Below are 25,794 nucleotides of genomic sequence, written 5' to 3'. Positions count from 1 at the left end.
AGGAACTCTTCCAGTCTTGAACCACTGCAAGTTCAGGAAAATCTGGAATACGTTATTAATTCCTAACCTCTTCTAAAACTGACTTTACTCTGAGCAAGTAACCATGCACGCTGCCGATGCTGAAGACAGAATTTCCGTCTGAAAGATCGCCTTTCTAACTCAATCTGGCGTGCTGTCCGGCGTGAGTCACCCTGGCTTCGCTCAAATTTCACTTTTCTGACTACGGTGGTCAACATATATTTTCAAGGTTTTTTAACATGACGCGTTTTCTCCAGTCATACACCTCTTCTGCCGCTGGATCGCCCTAGTTTTCTCCCCTAGCGCCCTGGTTCCATTTAGACTATGCTAAACGTTAGACGCGGCACATGACCTGCAGTCCTCCAGGATCTCCGCACACAGGCACTGAACCGTGCTATTCTCCAGGCTCGCAATCTGAAACCGTCCTTCGGCCTCTCAACTCCTCATGAACCTGCGGTGTGAAATTTAAATTTGAAAAATTTTAAATAAAGAACCCGCTCCCCCTTTTTTTTTTTCCTCTAGCCCTTAGCCCCGCCCACGAACCCCCGTCCAGCCTCCAAGCGAAACTGCAGGAAACCGGAGGGGGCGGGGCGGTGACGTCACGACGCCGGCGCGTCACGGAACGGCGGCGGCTGCGGCGCTGGCGGTGGCTGCGGCAGCGGCGGCATTTTAGTCTGCGGCGGCGGCGGCTGCGGGGCTGCTGCTGCTCCTCCCAGCATCCCTGGCGCGGCCATTTCAGCCCCATCTTGGCCGAGGGGAGGGAGCTGCAGCCGCTGCTTCAGCAGTTTGAATTTCAGTTTTTTTCTCCGGGCTTGACGAAGCCGGCCGCGCCGAGGCGAAGCGGAAGACGCCGCCACCGGTCTCCTCCTCCTCACGCCGCCGAGCGCCTCCGCCCGCCCGCCTGCCCGCCTGCCGTTCTCTCCGCCACCGCCGCCGCCCCTCACACGCCTGAGCAGCGAGGAGGCCGGGCCCCGCCGCCGCGGGTGGCTCCCTGAGGGAGACCAGACTGCCGGTCCTCCCCGCCCCCGAGCGGGCTTCCGCCGGCATGGCCCCCGGGCTGCGCTCTGGCTAGAGCCGGGGACGGAGGGCTGCCCTCCCACCGCGGGACCTCCAGCCCCCGTCGGGAAGCGCCGCTCCCGGCCTCGCCGCTCCGCCTTCTTCTTCTTCGTCCGCGTCGCCGCGCGGGAGCAGCCGCGGGCCCCGGCCGGAGGGAGCCCGAGCGGGGCAGAACCGCCCCTCACGCCGCCGCCGCCACCACCACCGCCGCCGCCGCCGCCGCCGCCTCCTGCGCCCTGCGCTCCACCCCCAGCCGGGCCTGCTGACCGCGCCGAGCACCGAGCTGGACTGACCGCGGCGGCTGAGCCTGGCGAGCAGCCGGCCCGCCCCTGAAGCACGCTCGAGCGGTCCCCTGCCGGCTTGAAGCTAGGCGCCGCGGCCGCGGGGAGGTGAGACGGAAGGAGGAGGATGTGGCGCCGAGAGGCCGGCGCCCAGAGCAGCCCGTGACTTGCGGCGCGGGCCGTAGACCCAGGCGCGAACTCGGACTTTGTCTTTGGGGGCCCCGTGCTCGGCCCTTCCCGGTTTCCGGTGGGATCCCAGAGGAGCCTCTGTCCTCTCAGCCTTTTCCACCATGTCCAAGATGCCGGCCAAGAAGAAGAGCTGCTTCCAGATCACCAGTGTCACCACGGCGCAGGTGGCCACCAGCATCACCGAGGACACCGAGAGCCTGGACGACCCGGACGAGTCGCGCACCGAGGACGTGTCCTCGGAGATCTTCGACGTCTCTCGGGCCACCGATTACGGCCCCGAGGAGGTGTGCGAGCGCAGCTCCTCAGAAGAGACGCTCAACAATGTCGGGGATGCGGAAACTCCCGGGACCGTGTCCCCGAACCTCATCCTGGATGGGCAGCTGGCCGCCGCCTCGGCTGCGCCCGCCAACGGAGGCGGAGGCGGCGGCGTGTCGGCCCGGAGCGTGGCGGGGGCGCTCGCCCAGACCCTGGCGACGGCCACCACTCCGGTGTCCACCCCGGGCCCGAGTAGTGCAACTCCATCTCAGCCCCCCGCCACTTGTAGTTCCCGTTTCCGCGTGATCAAGCTGGACCACGGGAGCGGAGAGCCGTACCGGCGCGGCCGATGGACGTGTATGGAATACTACGAGAGGGATTCGGATAGTACCCGCTCCGGGGATTGCATCCGCCACAGCAATACTTTGGAGCAGACTGCCGAGCGGGACAGCGGGCTGGGCGCCACCGGAGGGTCGGTGGTGGTGGTGGTGGCCTCCATGCAGGGGGCGCACGGGCTGGACTCGGGAACTGACAGCTCCTTGACTGCTGTGTCACAGCTACCCCCGTCGGAGAAAATGAGCCAGCCCACTCTCGCCCAGCCGCAGAGTTTCAGCGCTGGGCAGCCTCCGCCGCCCGTAGGTGGGGCTGTGGCTCCAAGTTCGGCACCGCTGCCGCCGTTCCCGGGAGCGGCGACTGGGCCGCAGCCCATGCCGGCAGGAGCTCTGCCAACCCAGCTCCAGGGAGCCGTGGCAGGCGGCACCCTCCCGGGGCCTGTTGGCCAGGCTCTGCCACCGACGAATGTAAACCTGGCGCCGCCAGTGGGCCTGGCCACCCAACCAGGCCCGGCGGTGGGCTCCTCGCTGCCGCAGCATCCCCAGCAGTTCGCGTATCCCCAGCCTCAGCTAGCACCCGGGCATTTGGTGCCCGTGCAGCCCTCCGGCCAGAGCGAGTACCTGCAGCCGCACGTGGCCCTGCAGCCGCCCAGCCCTGCGCAGCCCTTGTCTTCAAGCGCTGGCGCGACCTCGGCTTCGACGGCCAGCTTTCCTTTGGGCTCTGGCCAGAGCGTCTCCTCCTTGGGTGCGCAGATGATGGGCGCCCCTTCCCAGCCCAGTGAAGCTCCAGGTCCGGTTCCTGGCGTCCAGACCGCTCCTTGTCAGCCGGCGGGGGTGGCCCCAGCTGCTATGGGAGGCGTGGTGCAGCCAGGCTCGGGGCTTCCCGGGGCTGGGCAACCCCAGTCCGTGCAGCCTCCGCCGCAGATGGGGGGCAGTGGTCAGCTGTCAGCCGTGCCTGGTGGTCCTCACACCGTGGTGCCCGGAGTTCCAAACGTGCCTGCCGCGGTACCCGCTCCAAGCGTGCCTAGTGTGCCCACCACTTCTGTTACTATGCCAAATGTACCCGCGCCTCTGGGCCAGTCTCAGCCGCTGAGCAGCCATACGCCAGTCAGCCGGAGCAGCAGCGTCATCCAACAAGTTGGGCCGCCCTTAGGGCAAGGCACACATAGTGCACCAACGAGCCTACCACAGTCTGACCTAAGCCAGTTTCAGACTCAGACACAGCCTTTAGTCGGGCAAGTTGACGATACTAGAAGAAAATCAGAACCCCTACCTCAACCACCACTTTCTCTCATTGCTGAAAATAAGCCTGTTGTGAAGCCTCCAGTTGCAGATGCCCTGGCAAACCCCCTTCAGTTAACACCTATGAACAGTCTGGCCAGCTCTGTATTCAACATAGCTATTCCTGTTGATGGTGATGAAGACAGGTATGGGAATTTTTATGTTAAATATCTGCTAAGATTGCTTGGTCCAAATAGCTTAGGATACAGTTTGGGGAGATTTTTTTCACTTGAGGCCTTTATTTTTCTTTTCAAAATTTAATTTAGTAAAATCAATACAAAGTTTTGAACTAGAGGTGTAAGGAGACATGGTCAAGGTTTTTGTTTTGTTTTATTTGTTGTTTTTAAAACTTAGATAATAATTCAATGTCTTTGATGTATTTCAGCTTAGCAGTTTAAAAATGAGAGCTGGTGTGCCCCTCCCATCAGTACTGGTTAAGTACTTTTGAGTGCTTATGGCAGAGTTTGGCCAAAGTTAGTTTGGAAATTGAGACTGAAAACCAGAAGGCCTTCTAGTTGGGGCCGAGAGTAGGGAGTAGATGCACTCTCCCATCAGTGAATTTGGGAAGACTGGACAGAGAGTGGTAAAATGTGAAATCTGTCTTTGACAATCTAAGTCAGACAGACTTTTAACAAAAGGGAGTCGTGAGGATTCCCAGTAGCTTCTCAGAGATACTTCTTTTCTTTATGCAGAAATCTTTACCATAGGGAAGGGAGATGCAAAGTGCTTAAAAAGTAGTAAAAACTATAGTTTTTGAAAGGTATGTCCTTAACCAGCACCCTCTACCTAGAGTATAAGGAGTGCCTTTTTAATATTTTAGATGAAAACCAGTGTATTGCTACACTGTTCCATAGCAGTTTATGTTTGGTTATGGCCTAATGAGGAATTTTAGTCTTTTGTTAAGAGCTGTCATGAAGACCTATGACATTATATAATTCCAACCTTGCTAAAACTTTAATTGCAACGTTTTAGCACTACATTAAAAATTACAGAGAAAGAGTGGGGCATCTTCTTACACTTGAAGGTTTTTGAGAGAGGTTAATTCAGTTGCTAGAAGAATAAAAACATAGTATGAGTTTGTAGAATCATTGGTATGTAGAAGACTACCATGAAGTAGTAATGCTTTTCTATACTTTAATCCCTCACGATCTTAGCTTTTTACTTCTCCTTATCCCTGATTTACTCTATATAGTCTTCTGCTGGTTTAAAAATGCTTACTGGAATTCATTCATCTCTGTTTTTGTAATTCAAAGTTCATGAAAGTTGTAGGAAGTCTTTGCACTTGAGAACTCAGTGTTCATAAGTGAGCTAGCTAGTCAGCTGCTAGTCATTGAAAATTTTAATATAGGTGGGATTACCAAGTTTAAAAAAAAACAAAACAAAACAAAAAAATCTGATTTTCGAAGCAACTGAAAAAAATCCTTCAATTTTCTAGTTGCTCCTGTTTTCACTGTGAGGACAGGTGGAGTCTCCCTTTCAAGTTTGATGGTACCTTATCTTTTATGACTATCAGGAACCTATATTTTCAAAGTTGATAAATTATCTTTTACTTTCCCTTTCTGATCTGTACCTCTTCAATAAGTGACTTTTCCCCAACCTCCTATTTCACACATAAAACCCATTGAATGAAGAATGCATCTTTCCTTTTCACACACTTTGCAGTTTATAGCATATTCCTCAGAAATTAAAAGGATAATAAGTAATGTATTGAAGTAGAAATCTATTGACAGATGGAAACTCTGAAACATTCCTTTTGAATATGTACTACAGGTGCATATATTTTACCTTACTGTAGTTAAAGTAATCTCAGAAGTGGTAATTCCAAATATAATGAATGCTTTAACTTCAGATGGTGCTACATCATTGTTCTTAGCTACTGCATCAGTTGATCCTTTTCAGGGGTTTGTGTGTGGTCCCATTTTGAATGTGCTACTTTCTCCTTTACCCCAACCTTAAATTCTGCATTGCATATTATCAGTTTTACCATTGATTTTTAATACTCTTCTTTCCAAGATGTAATCTTACACATTTGATGTTTTGTCATTTAACCAACACACCTGGTGAAGGCATGAATCCATTAATTAGAAATAGGGGTTTTGGTTTTTTGTATTGTTTTGTTTTGTTTTTAAAGAAAGTCTTTGTAAAAGAGAGCATTCAGAAGTTTTGCACTTGAGAATAGCGGTTTTCAAGGCACACATTTAAATTAACCAGATGAATACCTTTTAAGGAACAGTCCTAACTAGAAATACTACTTTTAGTATAATTTGAGGTTACTTTCTCAAAATCTTGCAGTATTATTTATAATCCTTCAAATATCATATAAATTGGTTAGATCTCAAGGAAGTATGTCAAACTTCATGAGTTGGTTAATACATTTAGATCCTAAGAAAATACTTGTAAATATTCATTTTTTATTTAAATTCCAAATTTAGTAAACAGGTCTTTGTTCTTCTCTTTCTAAACAAAAGAAGGGAAATGGGAGGTTAACAAGGTGGGTTAATTTAAGTTCATATATTTGAAGTTCTTTCGTGGTTTTGGTTCCATATAAGGGCCTATATTGAATCAATTTTGAGATCATTTATATTAAAAAACTACTATGACTCCTTTAAAAGGTTTCTCAGTTATCTGCCTGCTGACCCTACATTATTAAGTATCAAGCTGTGAGTTTTTTCCAGTCATTTTGTTTAGAAAATTATTATTACACATTAAGACTTCTCAGGTTAAATTTGTATAGACTGGTAGTTTATTTAAAAAAAAATTGTGTAGCCACTTTTACAGTGAACATTACAAAATTGTTTAAACTGCCTATACATTTAACAGACTCCTTTACTGTAAATGAGAGGAGAATGTAAGCTATTACTGGCCCTAAATGGAGCACAGTACAGATTGTTTTCCATAAATAACTGACCAGTGTGAACTCTGAAGGTAGCATTCCAGGAACTCATGAATGGCTCTAATTGTGAACTGTCAACTGTCTAACTGACAGTTGAAACCCTGGTTATTGTAAGGATTTCTTAGTGGCATATATCTCTGTGACTTGTTTAATTTGAATAGTTTGCTAATGACTAGTGTCGCTAACTGGTGTGTTTTGGTATGTGCTATAAACACAAATGTGTTCATATATTTAATGGATTTCACATATACTTAATGTTTGTCTTTTTAAACTTGAAGTTTAAGTAAAAAGATTTATTTAGCTACATACCAGGAACAACACTGTCCTCTTGTCATGGTGTAAAACCTACAGACCCCTTTTAAGAGTTATGTTACAGAAAGATCTTCTAGGTTTCCCAGCAAGTAAGTTTAAAAGTCTGAAAGCTCCTTACTTGAATCCGTTAGTTCGTTCTATTACATCATGGAGGTGACTTTGATCTTTCAGCTTTACCACTAATGAGTAAATCACAAGCAAGATACTGTCTTGTTCCTAAAACCTTGGGAAAGCATTCCTACCAAGGTGTAGGTAGTCAAAATATAAAGTAAAGCCACGCCTTTAATCCCAACACTTGGGAGGCAGAGGCACATGGATGCATGGATTTCTGAGTTCCAGGACAGCCAGGACTACACAAACAAACCTTGTCAGAAAAGATCAAAAAGAAAAAAAGTATAAAATCAATGTATACATGACATTATTTAATATGAAAACTGTTGATATATATTCATTCATTCATTAGAAATATCTAACTGCTAAAATATACATTAGTCATAAACATAGATCTAAATAAAAGAAATTCTGAATTTACAGAAAGACTGATGATTTTCTAAAGAACCTGAAAATCCTACAGCTATATCAATAGGAGTTTAGCCTTTTATATTTACTGCTACATATTTTTTTAATTGAGAACTAATTAATTTGGGCCAAATATTTATTATTTTAAAGAAAATAAGCACTTAGGTGTATAGGGATGAAACACATTCCAAGTAACTATTTTTAGTACAGTTTTTTTTCATGTAAGTAAAAGAAGCCTATGGGATCATAAATCTATGAAATCATCTTTGTAAGAATTTGTTTTACAAGTATTAGAAATAGGGTTAATATGTACCCCAAGAATAAATGCAGTATTGATATATTTGACAATATTCATTTGGAAATGGGTGTGACATTAGAATTATGCATTTGTTACTTGAGACTTTGTAGTAAAGTTAATCTTTTTCTTGCACTGGAAGACAGGTTAGATTAGATGTAGTGTCCTTCGATGACAAGTAGCAATACACTAAGCAAATGCTCCTACCTCTCTATCTTCTTAATAGAGGGATGGATGTTAGGAGAGTAGAAAAGAGATTCTGTTTTTTCATTTTCCATGATGGCCCCAGTTGAGGGGTAGGTAGGAAAGTATTGCTTTGAGTGATGGCAGATAACAAAAATGAAAGAAAATACAGTAGAATAGCATCTGTTTGGTCTTAGAAGAAATGAATTTGTCAATAATGAGGAACTAGTAGTCTGTTTTTTTAACTTTTTACTTTTGGGTACTTGTTTTAGACTATTTTGTATTTATTTTTCTGAAGCGATACTGTCTACTAATTCTATTATTCTTTAGTAAATATAAAGAGAAGGGGGTTTATAAAACCCAGCCTATCTAATTAAATGTCGTCTAAATGTTGACGCCCTTACTAGATGCTTATGGAAAAAAAGACCAGAGTTTATTTTTAAAAAAATAAATCTTAATTGTTAGTACTGTTTGTGGGTTATTATGCAGCAAAACTCATGTATTGGAATAAACCTGTAAGCTTGTGGGTTTTTTTTTTTATACTCAGCTAGTGGTTTAAGCTATTTTAGATAGCAAAATACTGATAAGGTAGATCTACAAAGAATCGTGCATACATAAGTCATTGATCTTTCCCATAGCAAATCAAGGACATACTAACTATTCAATATTTGTTATGTCCTTAGCCTGGCATTGCTTAAAGCAAAAGTTAGGTGCCTTTTAGGGAGGCAGAGACAGACTGGTCTCTAGTTTAAGGCCAACCTGATTTGCATAATGAGTTCCAAGCTAGCCAGGGCTACATAATGAGACACTGTCTCATAAAACAAAATTATTTGCCTTCCATAAAAATTTATCAGTTTGCCTTATCATTCCAAGGCACTAATAAATAGACTTCACTGTATATACACCAAACTTGAGTGGTAATATTGAAAATATATAAATTGATATATCCCTATAAATATTTGCATGAGTCAGATGGATGAAATTTCTTGTATGTTCTGAATTTTTCAAATTAAACAAACTTAGATTTACTTTATATGTATGAATGTATTGCTTGCATGTATGTATGTGCACCATGTGTGTGCTTGCTGGTGCCATTGGAGACCAGAAGAGGGCATTGAATCCCCTGGAACTGTAGTAACTGATGGAATGAGCTGCTGTGTGGGTTCTGGGAGTCAAACCCACTCCTCTACTAAAGTAACACTAAACCACTGGATCATCTCTTCAGGCCCCTTCCCTTTCAAATTTAAAATGCCAAATCAGATTTAACCTTATTTCTTTAAGTTGTGCTAATTGTTTTTAAAGAGATATATTTCTTTTACTTTAAGAAAACAGTATCTATATAGATATAGTGTATGTGAAGTAATTAAGTTAATTAAGACAATTAAGTCACTAATTTTATTGCTATCCACCTAGGATATTTACTATTTGTCAGACTACGTAGGGTAAACGAGTGAAACCTGAATGTTAGTTTAAATTACCTCAGTCTCTTTATCTATAAGTATTCACTAAAATTTGGCTGGAGTTTCACACTATAAAAGATAAGCCTTTTCTGTCAGATGTCAGTAATTATAAAGAACATTGGACTATTTTAAATCTATTTTGAATTATTTAGATCATACTTTCTATTAACAGCCTATATAACAGGTAAATTGCATAATATATGAATAAAAATTTTCAAAAGCAAAGTTTAAAACCCATTAGTTTTTTAAAATAGAACTGTAGTTTTACCACTTGAGAGGTTATGTGTATAAACCAAACAAGTTCTTTGTATACTTTAGCTCTGCCATGGAAACAAACAAAAATGAAAAAGGGTGTTCTTTTGATTAAATAAAAGCAATAGTATGTTTGTGTATTGACATACCTGAATTAAAATCTACTATTGCTGTGTATTTGTTAAATGGACTGGTTTAAACCAGTCATTTAGTTCTGTAAATGTTCTGTTTGTGTGAAAAGTGAGGATGCCAACCTTGGATAGTTCTCAACCTTCCTAACTCTGCAACCTTTTAATACAGTTCTTCATGTTGTGGCGACCCCTGACCATAAAAATTATTTTTTTTGCTTCTTTATAACTGTAATTTTGCTGCTGTTATAAATCATCTGATATGCAACTCCCACAGGGCTGTGACCCACAGGTTGAGAACTGCTGGTTTAAAGTATTAAATTTTGTGTGAATAATCTATAACATAAGATAGTATGGTGGCAAGTATATATTACAGAAATTGGAGTAAGTAGTTCCAGCTCCAAATTCCTCCTGCAGATAATCCCTTCAAATGGTACAATCTTACCAAGTCTTCAGTTTTGATGTACAAACATAAGACTGATCAGGATGGGTGTTTTGCCTATATGTGTGTGCCTGCTGGTGCCCCCAGAAAAGGGGACTAGTGCTTTAGTCCTGATGTGGTAAGGATTATAGCAGATTGTGTTCTAATCCTCGTTCTTCCAACTGCTGTGCTGATTTAATTAATCAAGTCATTTACTTCCCCTCAGTCGTCTCGCCCCAACATTGGTGAAGCTAGAATTAGGTACTTTGTCATGTTTTAAAGTTCTGTCTAGTTCTATTGAACCCATACTTATAAATAAAGTTGGGAAGAACCTTTGTCACAATCCCCCAACCCTTTTTTTTTTTTTGCCACTACCATTGTATGATTGATTGATTGATTGATTGATTGATTGATTGATTGATTGAAAGTAAGGAAGAAAATGAAGCTTACTTCTTTACTCAAATGCTTGAGAAGTAAATGGTATGCAAAGTAAATAGCTAAAGGAACAACACACCAGTCAGTTGTTGTAGTGTTCTCCAAGTAGTAAACTATAGGGTACAGAAATGAGATTCTCTTTCTATATGATTAGATTATATTTGGCGTATGTGTTAGGTTTTGATGCAGCAGATAATAAGTGCTAATGGGGAGCAGTCTAAGAAATTGGATTTCTTACTACAGACTGCTGACTTCTGGTCAGACACTGTCTGCATACACGTGTGTGTGTAGTTCAGAGCTTAAAATAGCCAAGCCGGGAGAAATTGAAAACCTCTTACATTTGTTCCCCAGCCACCTACTTCCTGTCTTCAGAATCAATGTATTATTTGTACGTTCTTCTGAGGGTGACTTTTGGACTGAGTTTTAATTAAATGGGCCATTCACATTAGATCACTGATAAGAGAAATGACTTGCTAGGCTCAGAGAAGTGGCAGCTTGTGTAATGAAATTAAAGAGTGAGACTGTCGTACTTGGGGAATTATTTGATTAACTTGACAGGAAGCAGAGTGAAGGGCTTTATACCACAGTAAATTTAGATTCTTACATTAACTTTATAATTGCTACTTAAAAGCATTTCTTGAAGCTTTTATTGCTAAAGTAGTATTTACCTTACAATTTATTTCAATAATTTCAGTAATTATTGTAGTATGCATTAAAGTGTGATAAAGTTATGTTTTGCATTGGGGTCTTCACTGGGGCCCAGAAGTCAGAATTGTTATTTGGTAGAATGTACTAAGTAGTTTGGTACACCTAGCTCAAAATTTAAGTATTTCATTTGCTTCAACATTACCATAACGATGATGAGATACTTAATGCCTGCTAAGATTCTCTACCAAAAGTTGAATTTTGTACAACATAAAATTAAGCTTAATTGTGTCAAACCCTATTAAACATTATCTCATTTGATCTTTACAGCAACCTGTAAGCAAGATTTTTATTCTCCTTTGTGAATTAAGGAAACATGATAAAACATAAGCACTTAGGTCTGCCACTCCAAAGCCAGTACGCCTTTGCTTTATTGCGTAGCAAACAATGAATGATGTGGGAAGAAAGGAAAATTGCTGTAGTCACTGATGGTTATGTTGTGACTGTTTACCTGAAAGATACTTACAAATACTTAAAATTCACACATAAATTTGGAATGGCCCTTGTTGATATTTTATTTGTCTGATTTCTATTTAAATCTTAAAAGTGGAGTTAGGGAAGAGGTTTTTGTTGAGTTGAGGCTCACATATGTTTCCCTTTAAGCATCACCAACACTTTAGGTTTATTTTGAGATGTAAGGTATGCAGGTGTGTTTCTTCTCCCTGCTGTAGTTGTCCTATAAATAGAATGTCTTGCTAAAGCAAGTGGATATGTATTCTATGTGCTTGTCACTTTCTGGCACACTGTTTTCATGTACTGGAAATTAATGTGACAGACTAGTGTATGAAGCCAGGGAATAGATAAAGAAAAGCCATTTGTAAATACCAGTGGGCACAATTAACAATTACTTGAGAATGACATAGAAATTGAGGCTACTGAGGTCCCAAGGAAAGCTCGGTTAATAAGATCATTTCGGTGCTAAGTGAAACTTGATAGCACAAAATTATAATTGATATAATTTTAAACTTTGCATTTTGACCATATATTCTCTTCTGCAAGAAATCACATTTGAAACCAGGTTCCTAACAGCTTGTTTGAAGTGAATATAAACTACTACTCTAAGTAAAGCAATTCTTAGAAGAATAAACTGTAGTTTATATTGAATTTATTGCAGTCATCTAAATGAAAATGCTGTTTTCTTGTTTGTAGACATTTTTCAAAACCACTGAATAAAATATATCTTTTCCTCCCCTTATTGTACTTTATTTCATAGCTCATTCTCATATCCTGAGGTTTACTATTAACAGTAGATAATTTTTGTTTTATATTTGAGAAATACTGTGTCATTACATTGAAAAAATGATGGCATTTCATAAGACTTTATTTGATGCCAATTTGTTTAGCAGGTGAATTTGCTTCAAATTAAGTATAGATATTTCAAAGTTAAAATATCGGAAGTTCTTTAAAATGTCATCCCTCTGAATAGATTTCATTTTAAATGCTCTTTATAAAGAATCTTTAATTCCAAACTAGGGACTAACTCCAAAATTTACTCTGTTAGTCTCCTCCTTCCGTCCATTAAAGTTGAAATTCCTAAACAATGTAAGAATAGCCATCCAGTGCTCACATGGTCCTGGGCAAACCTGATTTAGTTGATGGTGGGAGGAGCCAAAATAGGTTTTTGGTTTATTTGCCTTTTGTCTTACTTGGCTGACTTGACTTTGAAGTACAGTGGGAAAAGGTAGCCTAACAAAAGTTAGAAAATGTTAGATTCCTCTTAAACTTTGTTGTTGGCAGATCTAACCTGTGCTTTTGACAATCAAAAGAAAAAGGTAAGAAGAAGGGTTTAAAGACTAGAAAGGAAGTAGAGTAAGGAAAGCAACAAAAACTTCATATTGTTAAAAAGTCCTAGTTAATCCAGCAGCTACTTTGGTGATTCTCTGTTACCCAGTGTCTCTGTCTTTTCTAGTTTATCAAAAGTGATATCTACTGGATAAAAATCTAAAATGCAGTATGAAAAAGGGCTATGCATCCAACACAGCTTGACTTAATTCAGATTTTGAAGTCATGATTCTCTTGTTTTTAATTTGATGATTGTTGATATTTGATTGCTGTTGCAGTCAACTTTATGAGTAATTTTAAGGTTTAGTTGTTGTATTTTTTCTATTTACTTGTATATGCTTGTGTTTGTGTGGATGTATGCTGTGTGAGGCCACAAGAGGGTATTGGATCTCCTGGAGCTGGAGGCACAGTGAGTTGTGAGCTACCTGAAATCTGTGCTAGGTTCTGCAGGAATAAGTAATGTTCTTAACTAAGCCCCTAAAGCAGGGTTGTTTTTCCTGTACTGTAATCCAGCAGCCTTTCTTAAGGCACCTACTAAGGTTTCAGAAAAGCATCTGAAGATTATTTTTTAATAACATAATAGCAATTGAGCATTGGCTGTACCCAAAAGATTTAGATATGGTTACAATCTTCAACTATTGGACAAAGGCTAAATAAAACTGTAGTATTATTTAATCATGTATAACTATTTAATAACTTATTTAAAGAACATAAAGCTAGAGAAGTCAGGTTTTGACTCTGGTATGTTTAGTATAGTAGTTTAAAAGCATAAAATTAGGCTACCTACTCTGACATTTGGGGAGTTACCTCTTACTCCTTTTAGGTAGGGTTGTTGTAGAAATTTGAGGCAATAATGTAAAGCAGTTTGAATAGCATTGGGTATATAGTATTTTTTTACGGCTGTTCTTACTTCCTACCATGAATCAAAGATTGGGTTTGTTTTTTGTTTTTCTTGTGGCCTCAGAGAAGAAAGTTTGGTTGACTGAGTGGATGATTGATTTGATATCAACTGTGGAGTTGAAGTCCTAGGCAGTTATGAATTGGTACTAGGAGCTAAACTTGAGTCCTCAGCAAGAGCAGATATGCTCTCAACCACGGAGCCATCTTCTTTAGCCCTGAATTAAGGATTTTTAAAGTGATATGGCAGATCCATGTTAGCCCCTAAAGTACAGGTGGATGGTGAGGAAGACATTAGAATTATGCTTAGTGAAAACAGTTAGGAACCAGGTTAGTCAAAAGCTTAGCTCCTTGAGAAATCATTCCTGACATATAGGGTCAATTATACATACTGGAGTTAGCCTACATAAGCTCATTAGTTAGTTACAGTTCTGTGGTGTTAGCCCTAGGAATAGTAGGAATGAGTGATACAGTTGATAGGTTTTTTCCCCTTTAAAGGGGGCATTATACTCATGCAAGAAATTAGAATGCTTCCATACAATCACATTGTTCCCCCTACTACTAGCCTAGAGAAACTACACACAAATAAACTTAAAGTGGAAATGTATCAAGTCCAACCAAGAAGGACTCTTTATTATTTATCATTAACTCTTCGCTTTTAACAAATCCTAGAAAGCTATAGCTTAGTGTTGTATGTGGATATGCTACTGGAGAACAACAGCTAGAACCATAGATGATCATTAAGGCATCACTACAACATGGTGTTGATAGGCTCTGGTTACTTTTATGTATATATGCACACAATTGAATGCTAGTATTTAACTTTATCTGTTATTCTTTTAAAACTTTGATTCTGAATTACTGTGGGTTCTGAATTTTGTGTGCTTTATTATTTCTTCCAAAGTATTGTTTTAAACAATCTCAACGTTTTCTTTTTCATTTTTCAAATTTAAGTGGTTACACTGTATGAGAATCTAAAATCTTCCATTTTTTGTAAGTACTGAATATACTGTACATTCTCAACTTCATTTCCATTTGATTCTTGGATCTCACAGGAATCCTTCAACTGCTTTCTACCAAGCGTTCCATTTGAACACGTTTCAGGAATCAAAGAGCCTCTGGGATAGGTATGATTACTTGATATGGAATGCATACATGCAAAAGTGTATGCATGAATTGCTTTGCATAAAACTGACTTTTGTTAAAGGGGGGAAATCACATGGAATCTAGCATGGGACAAAGCAGCAAAATAAACCAAAAAGACTATTTTCTATAGAATATAAATGTGCTCTTTAATTTTATTGCATTCTGTGCATGCTATATCTATTTTTAAGGATTACATGTTCCATTTTCTTGAAGTAGTCGCTTCATATATTTTAAGGCAAAACATTTTTCTGTTAAATCAGTGTTATTTTTGTGCTTTTTTATAGGATTTATAACAAAACAAAATACCATTCAAAAATTAAACTGGAAGAGGGACAAGACCTGAGTAATAAAATTGTCATTAATTTTGACAAGAAATTGTCACCACGTTTGCTTGCTAGAATTTTGTATATCTATAAAACAATTTGTTAAGACCCCCAAACAGGTTGCTTTTTCAGAGAGATACTGTTTAGGTCTATTTTTCACTTAAAACAAAACAAAACAAAAAAACTCTTTGATTTCACTTTTGGCAAAAGATACTTTGGTTTATCTTTCTGCTTAACACACATTTTTAAATAATATATGCTTTGTTCAGTTATTTGACTGAATATTTATTAGCAATCCATCATTCTGTATTTAATTAATAGGAGTTGAGCACAGTGTTTCTTAAATTCCCACAAAGCTTATTAGATTCTTTTAACTCTGCCTGGCAACGCATTTGTGTCATCTGGCATATTTTTGGATAACACTAATAGACTCAACTCTACCTCTTTCATTAGAAAAGATTGTTGCTAAGTGCCTGTACATGTCATATTAAGACATGATCTGCATTGCCTTAATAGTAAATAGTAAAACTTTCTTTTAATTTTTGGCTTGATTTGTTTGTGTGTATAACTCTAAAGACATTTTCTAATATTTTATATCTTTTAGATGCTTTGTTCCTTGCTTAACCAAAAATATTTTAAACAGTTTTTGAACAAGAAATTTTAAAATTTGTAATGCTGTATATATAATCAAGTTGAAATTAGTTTTGTTCTAACAGTATAAAGTATTATAAAGAAATACATAACAGATTATAGTATGAAACAAAGTTTTAATCATGTAAATAGTACTTGAGGTATGCCTTATACTTTTCCTCAATACAAAGGAAATATAGTACTCTATTTGAATATGATAAGTAGCTTTAAATGCAGTTTAATTATTTGTAATATCTAGCTTTCATAAGCTATCATGTCAGTATAAATTTTGTATTAATTTCATAAATATGTTGTGGAAAGCTTAGTCTTTATTTTCTATAATTTTGGTCTAATATTAAAGCAGTTTCATTGTAGCACAACCATAGAAGTTACTTGGTCATAATTTGTTGTTACAGCTAAATACTTGTTCTTTTTAGTAGATACCAAATACTTTTAGCATCTCAGAAATGAGGCAAATTCTGTATCTATTAGTTTTTCGTAGGTTAAAAATATATTTCTGGACTAAGAAAGGGAAAGACCTGAATTTAGATCCCTGTCACTCATATAAAAGAGAAAAAACTATCTAGGTGTGGCAGTCCAGACACTAGGACAATCCCAGAGTTTCACTGGCCTGCTGGTCTACCCAGTCTAGCCGATCAACAAGGTCCAGAATCATTGAGAGACCTTGCCTTATTATTAAGGTGGGGGAAGTGATAGACACACACACAAATGAGGAGTGACTGGCTTTATTAGTTCTAACAGAACAGTTTATACAGCTTTATTTGGCAAATACTTGCAGACTTGCTTGTTAACTGACACTGAGAAAGCATTGTGGTTCTGTTTATTCCTAGCAGACGGGTTAAAGATTTTTGTAATTCTGCTTTTAAAAATGTTAATTATAACGTTTGGCTTTGTTTTGGATCTCACCAAATAGCCTTATTTTGTAAATTTGGGGTTTGTGATGTGGTTTTGTGTTGTTGTTTTGTTTGTTTATTTTAACAATTGATTTGCCAAATAAGTATTTTAAAAAGGTAATTCTCTTGTTATATGGAACTATTCAAGAATTTAGGGCAGTGGTCCTCAACCTTCCTAATGCAGCAACCCTTTAATATAGTTCCTCATGTTGTGATGACTCTCAACCATAAGGTTTTTTTCATTGATCCTTCATAACTATAATATTGCTACTGTTATCAGAATATAAATATCTGACATGCAACCCCAAAGAGGTTGCCACCGACAGGTTGAGAACCGTTGGTTTAGGAAGCCATAACTCCTGTATATGATTTATGTCATCTACATATATTGAAGCATAAATTTGCCCATCAGTGGGGTAGACTTTTTAAGGCTTATTTTTATTGTGAGTAGGGAGTGGGGGTATGTTACTTAGTGTGTAGGTACCTATGGAGGCCAGAAAAAGGCATCTAATCTGGAGCTGGAGTAACAACTGGTTGTGAGCCATCCAGTTACCTGGGTGCTAGGAACCAAACAGGTCCTCTGGAATAGCTGGAAGTGCTTTTAACCATTGAGCCATTGCTCCGTTCCTGGGGATAGCTTTTAAACCAGTGTTCATTAATCATGTCTGACTATCTGAAGGTCCATGCTTGTACCCAATTTTAAGGACTGAAACCTTTTTCTCCTTCCAAGATACTTTCAATTTATCAAGTATCTTTATATTCAAATTATGAATTACTAATATGCTATTCCTCATTAACTTACTAGTTCTCCTTTATTTATTTACCTTTGTTAACTTACCAGTTTGTCCTATATTTAAGTTAGAATTAGTAATTTGAGAGATTTTTTTAATAGCCAGATTGCCTTTGTCTGTATTCAGATAATCTTTTCTCAGCTGTCCAGTGTTTTCATCACTATGTACTAAAATTGAAGCTACTCAAGTCTTTTAGGTACCGTCATAGTTTTTGTGTTCCTCATTTGTCAGTTGCAGAGTCCTCAGGAAAACAGTCCGTGGAAGTAATGAGAAATATGAGGAGAGTGATACTGATAGCTCAAAGACAGTGATTAGTTCTCTAAGAGCTTATATTATTGTGAAGTCATTTTTTGTGGTATTCTCACATACTAGCACTTTAGTGATGCTAAATTTCAGCTACATTTTAAAAATTGTGTTCATTCTTGGTTTTCTTAAATCTACAGAATTAGTTTAGAAATCTGTCTCAATAATCACTGGGAATTAAGCATCATTAAGAGTTTCTGTCTATGAAAGCTTAATGTAAGAATTACAACAAAGGCTTTACTTAAATGTCATGTCAGTAAGATGAGGAAGTGCTAGAGAGAAGACTAAAGAGAGGAAACCAGACTGCTTTTAAGAATTTGCCTTAAATTTGCCTTAAAAATTTGGAGTGTTTTGTTTTCATGAAGAAATTGGTTAAATTTAGTTAATAAATGCTAAGCAATTACAAGAGATATATGATTTATTTCCTTGTGTTAGCTTGTCCTTGTGATAGCAGGAATATTTAAATGTAAATTAATAAATGTAAATTTAAAAGTGGTCAGATGCCATTATTTGACACAAATTTATTGATTCCTATAATATCAGGAAAAGCACGATTGTAAAATTCAAAACCTACTTCTAATGAGCTTGGTCTTTGGGAAAAGATAAAGAGAATCATTATCACATAATTGAAAACAATGACCCTTTATAATATCCAAGCACTTTTCCACTTTGCAAGGAAAGTTGGAGTGAGGTAGCTTTCTTAGTTGAGAGTGAGTAGAGTTTGGTATTTTAGAACTAGAAAACTGAGGGAAAGAAGCAATCTAGTTAGAGGAATGGTACAATGGGCCACTGAGAATATGTAGGGCTTACATATATGTATGGAAATACACACACACACATATATACATGTAAAAAAAATAGTTGGATTTGATTTATGTATAATATAATGACAACAGAGAAGAAAAACTCAATTGAACAAAGAAAATTATGATTGTTTTTTTTTAAAAAAAAAGGCATTAATAAGATTTTACAGCTTGTGGATTATAAGGAAGCACTCAAACAACTCCAGAATGTTCAAAACCCAGTTGACTGAGGGAACGCACATATTATAGGATGCATTAGTAAAAAAATTAGTTTGAATAGATATATAGATGAGATTTATGGTTTTAGCTGTTTTATGAATTAGTTGACAGACTGGTAGAAATATCCAGAAATACACTGGGTAGAGAAGTAAGATATTAATTTTTTTAAAAAAAAAATTTATGTTCCTTTATTTGAGCAAGATTTCTGATGTATACAGTGACGTATTTACTAACAGAGTCCTGTGCAGAAATTACACACTATCCATCTAGACAGATTTTGGTTACACTTTGCCTATTGATGGCATTTATAAAGTTTTATACATCAAAAGGCTTTGAATCATCTCTGAAAAGTGGCATTTAATTTTAGCCCAGGTATGTAGCAGAGCTCTCAGACTCTGAATCTGGGTGGATAAAGAGAACTTTTGTATGCTCAGTGCAATTGTGCAGAGAATAATGTTTTGGAAAGCTACCTGATACATAAGCTTTTTAATGCTGTAAAATAGATGATAATTTTTTTTCTCGATGTTTTTAGAGTTAAGTCTTTAGGAGAGGCCAGGATTCCAAGGAAGAGAGTAGGGTAAGAGAGGGTCAAGCCAGAACTGTGGCAGTACCACATAGCGTTGAGATCAGAGGAGGAGATAGAATGAGAAGGAAGTTTTAGTAATGGGAACACTCTGGGAATATTGCTTCCTAACCAAAAGAGGAGAAAACGTTTGCATCTGCTCTTAGACGATTGTCTGCTGCTGTAGTTTTAATAATAAATCTTAGCCCCATTCTTTGGAGTACTGTTTTATTAGTTCCTAAACATTTCTTCTCTTAGTTTTTATAGTTCAGCTAGAACACCTGATAAATTGATATCTATTTTCTACACATTGATAGACTTCAGAATCGGCAATGAGAAATTGTTCAGCTGTTTACCAGTCTACATGATTTTGTTCCTTCATTTACCAACTTTCTTCTTTGCTTAAATTACTCAACCTCTATCACCCATCCTACTTTCAGAGGTCATGGTAATTATTTTCAGGGTGAAATTTGTGTAAATTAATTCACTAAACTATTTTCCAAAATCTTGATTTGTTAGGAAACAAAGGTTTGTTAGGAAAAGCTTATTATTATTCTTGCTCAGACTTAAAGAAAATACACCCTAATATTAGTGACGTAGAACAAACAGAATGTTTTTCTTTTGTTATTGTTTTGTTTTTCATTATATTCCTTAACACTTTAAAATTTTAGGTTTATACTTCAGTATATTTAAACTCATGAGTTTATAATCCTTTTGAGAAGAAAAATTAGATGAAATTTTCATTTTTTTTTAAGATTGGAGCAGCGGGAGAGATTTATATGGCCAACTTTTAAGCTGTAGATGGCATTCTTTAGGTGGCCTGCACCTGCACACATAGTCTCATAACTAGTACCTCAAATAAATCCTTGGGTTTTTTTGTAATTGATAATAGAACTTTTAAATATTATGGATTATCAAAAATTAGCTTTCATGTTTAGACTTTAGTTGGCTATTTCTAAAATACTTGCTATATTTGGAAGAAATAAATTTTAATAAATGAAATAATTTGCAATTTATTATCCTTTGCTAAATATCCTTTAAGAATAACATTTTTATATTAAGACAGTTTACCTCTTCAGAATTTGAAGATTCATTATTGAACTTGCTCAAACTAAAAGAAAGATTTGGAAGATAGTACTTCCCCCCCGCCCCAGCTTTTTAATTCTGTAGTATTTGGACCAGAAATGGTGGTATCCTCAGTATGCTAAAGTATATGTGCAGACAACATGACTGCCACTGTCCATAGTTACTTTAGAGTGTATACTGTGTCAAGCATGGTAGCACAGGCTTTTAGTAACAGCACTTAGGAGGCAGAGGCAGGTAGTTCTCTCTGTGTTTGAGGCCAGCCTGGTGTACATAGCAACTTCTAGGGTAGCCAAAGCTACACAGAGGAAGCTTGTTTCAAAAAAAATCAGTAACTCAAGTGTAAAATATATAGTTTCCTGTTAGAAAGTATGAAGTTTTTTTTATTGTGTATACTTGAGAAGTGTACAACTGGCCTCCATTTACTTTGTTACTCCATCTTCTCCCACCCTAAATTAATTTTTTAAATTTTCTTTAATATCCTTTATAAATTTATAAATTTACATAGGGCTAAGGAATGTGGCTTAGTGGTAATGCTGAGTTTGTATATAGTGTATGTGAGGCCCTGGCCCCAAGCCTCAGCGCTGAAAAAGAGGGAAGAAAGGAGGATGAGTGAGGAAAATGACTCAGTGGGTAAAGTGCTTGCCACACAAGCTGAGCCCTTCATTTGATTCCTAGTATGCACATTTGAAGGGGTGTGGGGGGAGCCAGGAATAGATACACATGTCTGTTAAACCAGCACTGGAGAGGATCCCTGGGGCATAATGGTCAGCCAATGAGAAGGGCTTATTTCAGACTGTAAGATGGAGATATGAGTGAGGAAGACACTTGATGTAGATTTCTGGTCTCCATACTCACTCCTGTACACATTCACTTGAACACATATGTACATGTGCACACAAAATAAAAAATGTACCAGCATATAGGAGCTCTTTGGTTTTATTATAATAACATTAGACCAGTTGTAGTTATCTGTGTTATTAATTTATGGGAACATATGGTCTTCTCATATTTTTATTCTGTCAGGAATATTTCGGCTAGTTGTTTATCTTAGATATTTCTCAGTTCATATTTCTAATACATAATATAAGGAATAGCTATGTGTAAAAGTGTAGGCAACTTTTTTGAACAGCAGTGAAATTATATACCTACATGGGTAATCTTACGGAAATTTTAGAATATTTTAAAAGAAATACGGTTTATACTTGAAAATGGAGCTGTGTATGTATGACTCCAAAGATATGCATTCAAATAGCAAACAGCAGGCTGGGGGTCCAGCTTTCAGTGGGAGTGCATTCACCAGCTCAAAATCCTGGGTTTAACCCCAAGTATTTCAAGGAGTTTCCCTTGGAAAGTTATTTGGGAAAATCGTAAAGGTTTGTTATTCAGGTGTGTCACTTTTCAAATTAATACTTGGAAATTTTTAAGTCATTCATCCTTGCCCTCCTGCTCTTATTTTGTTCTATTTTGTTGCTTTTTCCATAAAGGTGAACTAAGTGTTAACAAGCATATATCTAGTTCTTTACTAAAATCTTTCAAGAGCACATTGTCAGTTAAGTGAGATTTTTATTCCTAACAATAAGATATTGTTAGATTATGATTGACAAAGCTTTCTAGGTACTCATAAAAGGAATTTCTAATGTTAGCATTTCAAAGGTTATCTGATTAATCTATAAAGTGCTTCAGCTACCTAGATTCATTTTAGAATAAAACTTTTCAGATATGGCCCTGTCCTATATAACAACTAATTTTTTAAAATGTGTGCTCAAGGAACACATTGAAATAGAAGTTTTGTATTTCTTAAACATACTTTTTAAACTGAAATTACTGTGTTTTCATAATATGTGTATTTTTCCCTATAAGCTTATCAGTAAAAAAAAAAACAGAATTTGCTGTATATGTGGCTAATTCAGTTGTGTCTTTCAAAGGCTTGCTAGGCGTTAACTGTGACACTATGTGTAAACCAGCCCTTTAACAAAGAGTCAAGCATTGTCTGCTCTTCAAATGAACAGTTCATCTAAGCCTTTCAGACAAGCAAATTACAAGTGCTATCAATATACATTTCAGGAAGCATTTAGTTCATTAAATAGTACTACATTTGTTATCTTTTTGTGGGATTTTTCCACTAACAGAATAAATCATCAAAATTAAATTTTTAAAAAATATTCAGTGAGTATTTTGATTGCTAGAATTATAACTATAAAAATTTTCAGAGACATTTTGGTGATAATGAAGTGATCACAGCTTTGGATAAATATGGATTTTTGCCTTCACTAGGTGATTTTATATAAGCTTATGCTTTGGGGGGAAAAATCCAATTCATATAATTTTAATGATGTCACATGTTTGTGAGATTACATTTGGAAAGATTCTATTTGTAAATAACCTTGTATGATAAAAAAGTTCCTTTCAAAGGTAGAATCTGTGGCAGCATAATGCACTGCATACATGTAGGTCAAATACCCTAAGATAGCTACAGAGTTTCCTTTCCAAGACTGTCTGGAGTTTTGAACATACTGATATTCCTCAATAATGGATCTCTTTCCTTCTCCCTCCTCTTTACCCCTCCACTCATTAAATCATTTTTATTTAGAGTGTTAATTTAGGTAAAAAAAAACTATCCACAGTTGTTGGCCTTTGCTGTGGCTCACTTGCAACTAAAAATAAAAATAGCATTATCAGACAGATTTTGTAAAGATGTCATTCTTCACGGATAGAAATAGATGCCCAGTAGGAAACTTTCTGGCAAAAAAATAATTATAATAATTTAAGAAGATAACTTAAAACAAAGTGGTTTTGGCAATTTTTAAATCTTTCCCTAATTTTCTTTGACATCCTTACCAAGATGATATCCAGGACCACTGCTGAATCATTCAGGATATACTACTTCTGTACCTAAAGCATATGATAAAGTTTGTTTTTACCAAACATGTCTACTTTAATAATTGAGAGGAGTATAGACAGACAGATGTCAGAATAAAAGTGGAATGCTGTCTTAAGCACCAAAGTGACCATGCAGAGTTTTATGATCCTGCCAGCTGTGCTAGAGTCTAGAGACATCCATGGACCAGAGAGTAATATTTCAGTGTCATTCTGTAGGGTTGAAACTGTCTATGTCAGGTTGCATGGTATTAAATCAGAATTTCTGGATCATGATCTTGAACTTTTAATTGGTTCCATTACTGTTTGACTCTTCACTGACAGATATTCTGGTGGCCTACAAGTCCGTGTTGGAATTTTAAGTTTTAAGAATCCAAATCAAATATTTCAAATTATTTTACATCTAAAAATATCAGTTGTGTAATCATGGTAAAACATAAACCTTTGCTATAAACGATTTTAAAGGCTATTTGATTAAAGCACTTATTTACTTAAACTCTTTGCTAGAATTTTTTTTAGAATTCAGCATCGGAGGAGGAATGTGACATAATAATGATCGAAAGCCGAAAGTTTAAAAGTTGTGATGCCCTCAAATGGTTGGAGGGTTATTCTAGCTTCTAAGGACTGAATGTTGTCCACAAGAGTGTCTCATCAGGTCATAAATTGGTAAGACTTAATGGATTAGATTTTATGTACTATACCTGATGTTATTGTATTGAGATGACTATATGAACAAAATGAGCACGTTGTATAATTAACAGTATAAAATATAAGTTGAAACTTAGAATTTTAAATACTTGGATTATGTAATCATTTCAAAGTCTCACAAAGCTCAAGACCCTGTCTCTATAGTAGTATTTAATAAATACATCAGTTTAAAAAAGAAAGTGAAATCCTGTATGATAATAACATTAAATATTTCTGTTGCATCTGTTATAGATGCTTACAGTGTAGTGAAAAGCCCAAAATACTTTGCAGCTTTTTTTCCAGGAAATGCTTGAAGTAATTCTTTTCTTAAAAAAAAAAAGAAAAAAAGAATATATCCATTTTTAATAAAATATTGTTTAAATTAATTTATTTCTTTGGAGGATTTTACTTTCTTCATAAAGGCCATCTTTAATTGTTTCTAAACACAGCCAGATGTTTCCTAGGTTTTATGTTGAGAATACTTAAAATGACAGTGTCATATAAAAGCAGTATATTAGATGTCAGTATATATTTTTGTATATCTTGAAAATTAATTTCTTTCAAATTTTTCTGCTTAGAAAAACAACTTGTTTTATTTACCTTCTTTGATTTGTTTTATAGAGCTGTAATTTTGATCAAGTGGGCTCTCAGTAAGTTTAATTCAGGATACGATCTTAAAATTTTTCGTCTGAAATTTATATTTTGAAAATGAGAAAAGTATGGGCTAAGTTTTATGTCCATAATTACATCATTATAGGACTAATGTCCTTATTAAAATATGTTACACATATACTACAAAGCTGTCAATAACTACCTGGAGTTCCTTTCTAAGAAAACTGAAAGGTGTGGGTTGATAGCAACTGACAAGCCACTGTAGCTGTTTCAGCTTTGTCCTCAGCAGACAGGTCTTTGTCCACTATCTTCTTATCCATATTCATACCTACTCTGTCTTCTGCTGTTTCTAGTGTGGTTTTCTGTAACTTCTCTATAAACTTAAATTCCTTCAAAAGTAGTAATTGTGGGTCTGGAAAGAAATAAACCAGCAAGTTCTTTTTTATTATTTTATATACTTCCTGTTCATTTTTCTATAAGAAATCTGCATAACTCAATCAAACAATGTCTAATTTCTCTAATGTTTATTTAATAATTAAAGGCTTCAGAAAATTATGAATTGAGGAAATTGAGGTAGAATTATGTTTGCAGTGTTATATAAAAAGTTAAGAGCAATTGTCAGATCTTCAAGAATAGTTAGTATCAATAATGAAAGTTTTGGCCAAGCTCATGCCTTTAATTCTAGCATTCTGGAGGCCAGGTTAAGGTCATCCTGGTCTAACAGCAAGTTCCAGGACAGCTGGGACTACATAGTGAGACCCTCTTTGAAAAATGACAAGCAAACAAACTAGGTGCTTTAGTTTAAAAAAATCTCATGCTGCTGGATTTGGTGGCACGTGCCTTTAATCCCAGTACGTGAGAGGCAGAGGCAGGCAAAACTCTGTGAGTTCAAGGCCAACCTGTTCTACAGAGCGAGTTTCAGGACAGCCAGGATGACACAGAGAAACCCTGTGGGGATCCCGCACTGTCAATCCTTGTTCAAGTGTTGATTGGATTTCTCTACAAACTAGTTGTGCTTTTGCTACTGTTAGACACTGTACTACTCAGTGTTCTTGGCACATTATCTCATGTAATTTTTCTAAGTCATAGTTATATAGATAGCATCTATCAGTACCCCTGATGGGGATTTTTACTGTTTTGTTTTAGG

The 25,794-nt window shown here is 37.6% G+C and overlaps 1 protein-coding gene across 5 annotated transcripts in view; it reads left to right on the top strand.

Annotated features, from left to right (window-relative positions):
* The first annotated feature begins 1,495 nt into the window (after positions 1-1,495).
* Tsc22d2 (TSC22 domain family member 2) overlaps positions 1,496-25,794 on the top strand; it is a 45,597-nt gene continuing 21,298 nt past the window's right edge. For 2 of the 5 annotated variants that reach the window (XM_085676495.2, XM_087899496.1), the window contains exon 1: positions 1,496-3,558. In XM_085676495.2, coding sequence (XP_085532621.2) covers positions 1,646-3,558 — 1,913 coding nt within the window. In that variant the 5' untranslated portion in view covers positions 1,496-1,645. Of the gene's footprint in view, positions 3,559-14,749; positions 14,822-23,855; positions 24,015-25,794 lie in introns of all 5 variants that reach the window. The other 3 variants (XR_014996922.2, XR_014996924.2, XM_048424929.3) reach the window with 3 other exon arrangements.

The sequence above is a fragment of the Myodes glareolus genome, chromosome 20 (assembly GCF_982192425.1).
Source record: "Myodes glareolus chromosome 20, mMyoGla1.1, whole genome shotgun sequence".
Taxonomy (NCBI): Eukaryota; Metazoa; Chordata; class Mammalia; order Rodentia; family Cricetidae; genus Myodes; species Myodes glareolus.
The sequence above is the reverse complement of the archived record's forward strand: the minus strand, read 5'-3'. Positions and strand labels throughout refer to the sequence as shown.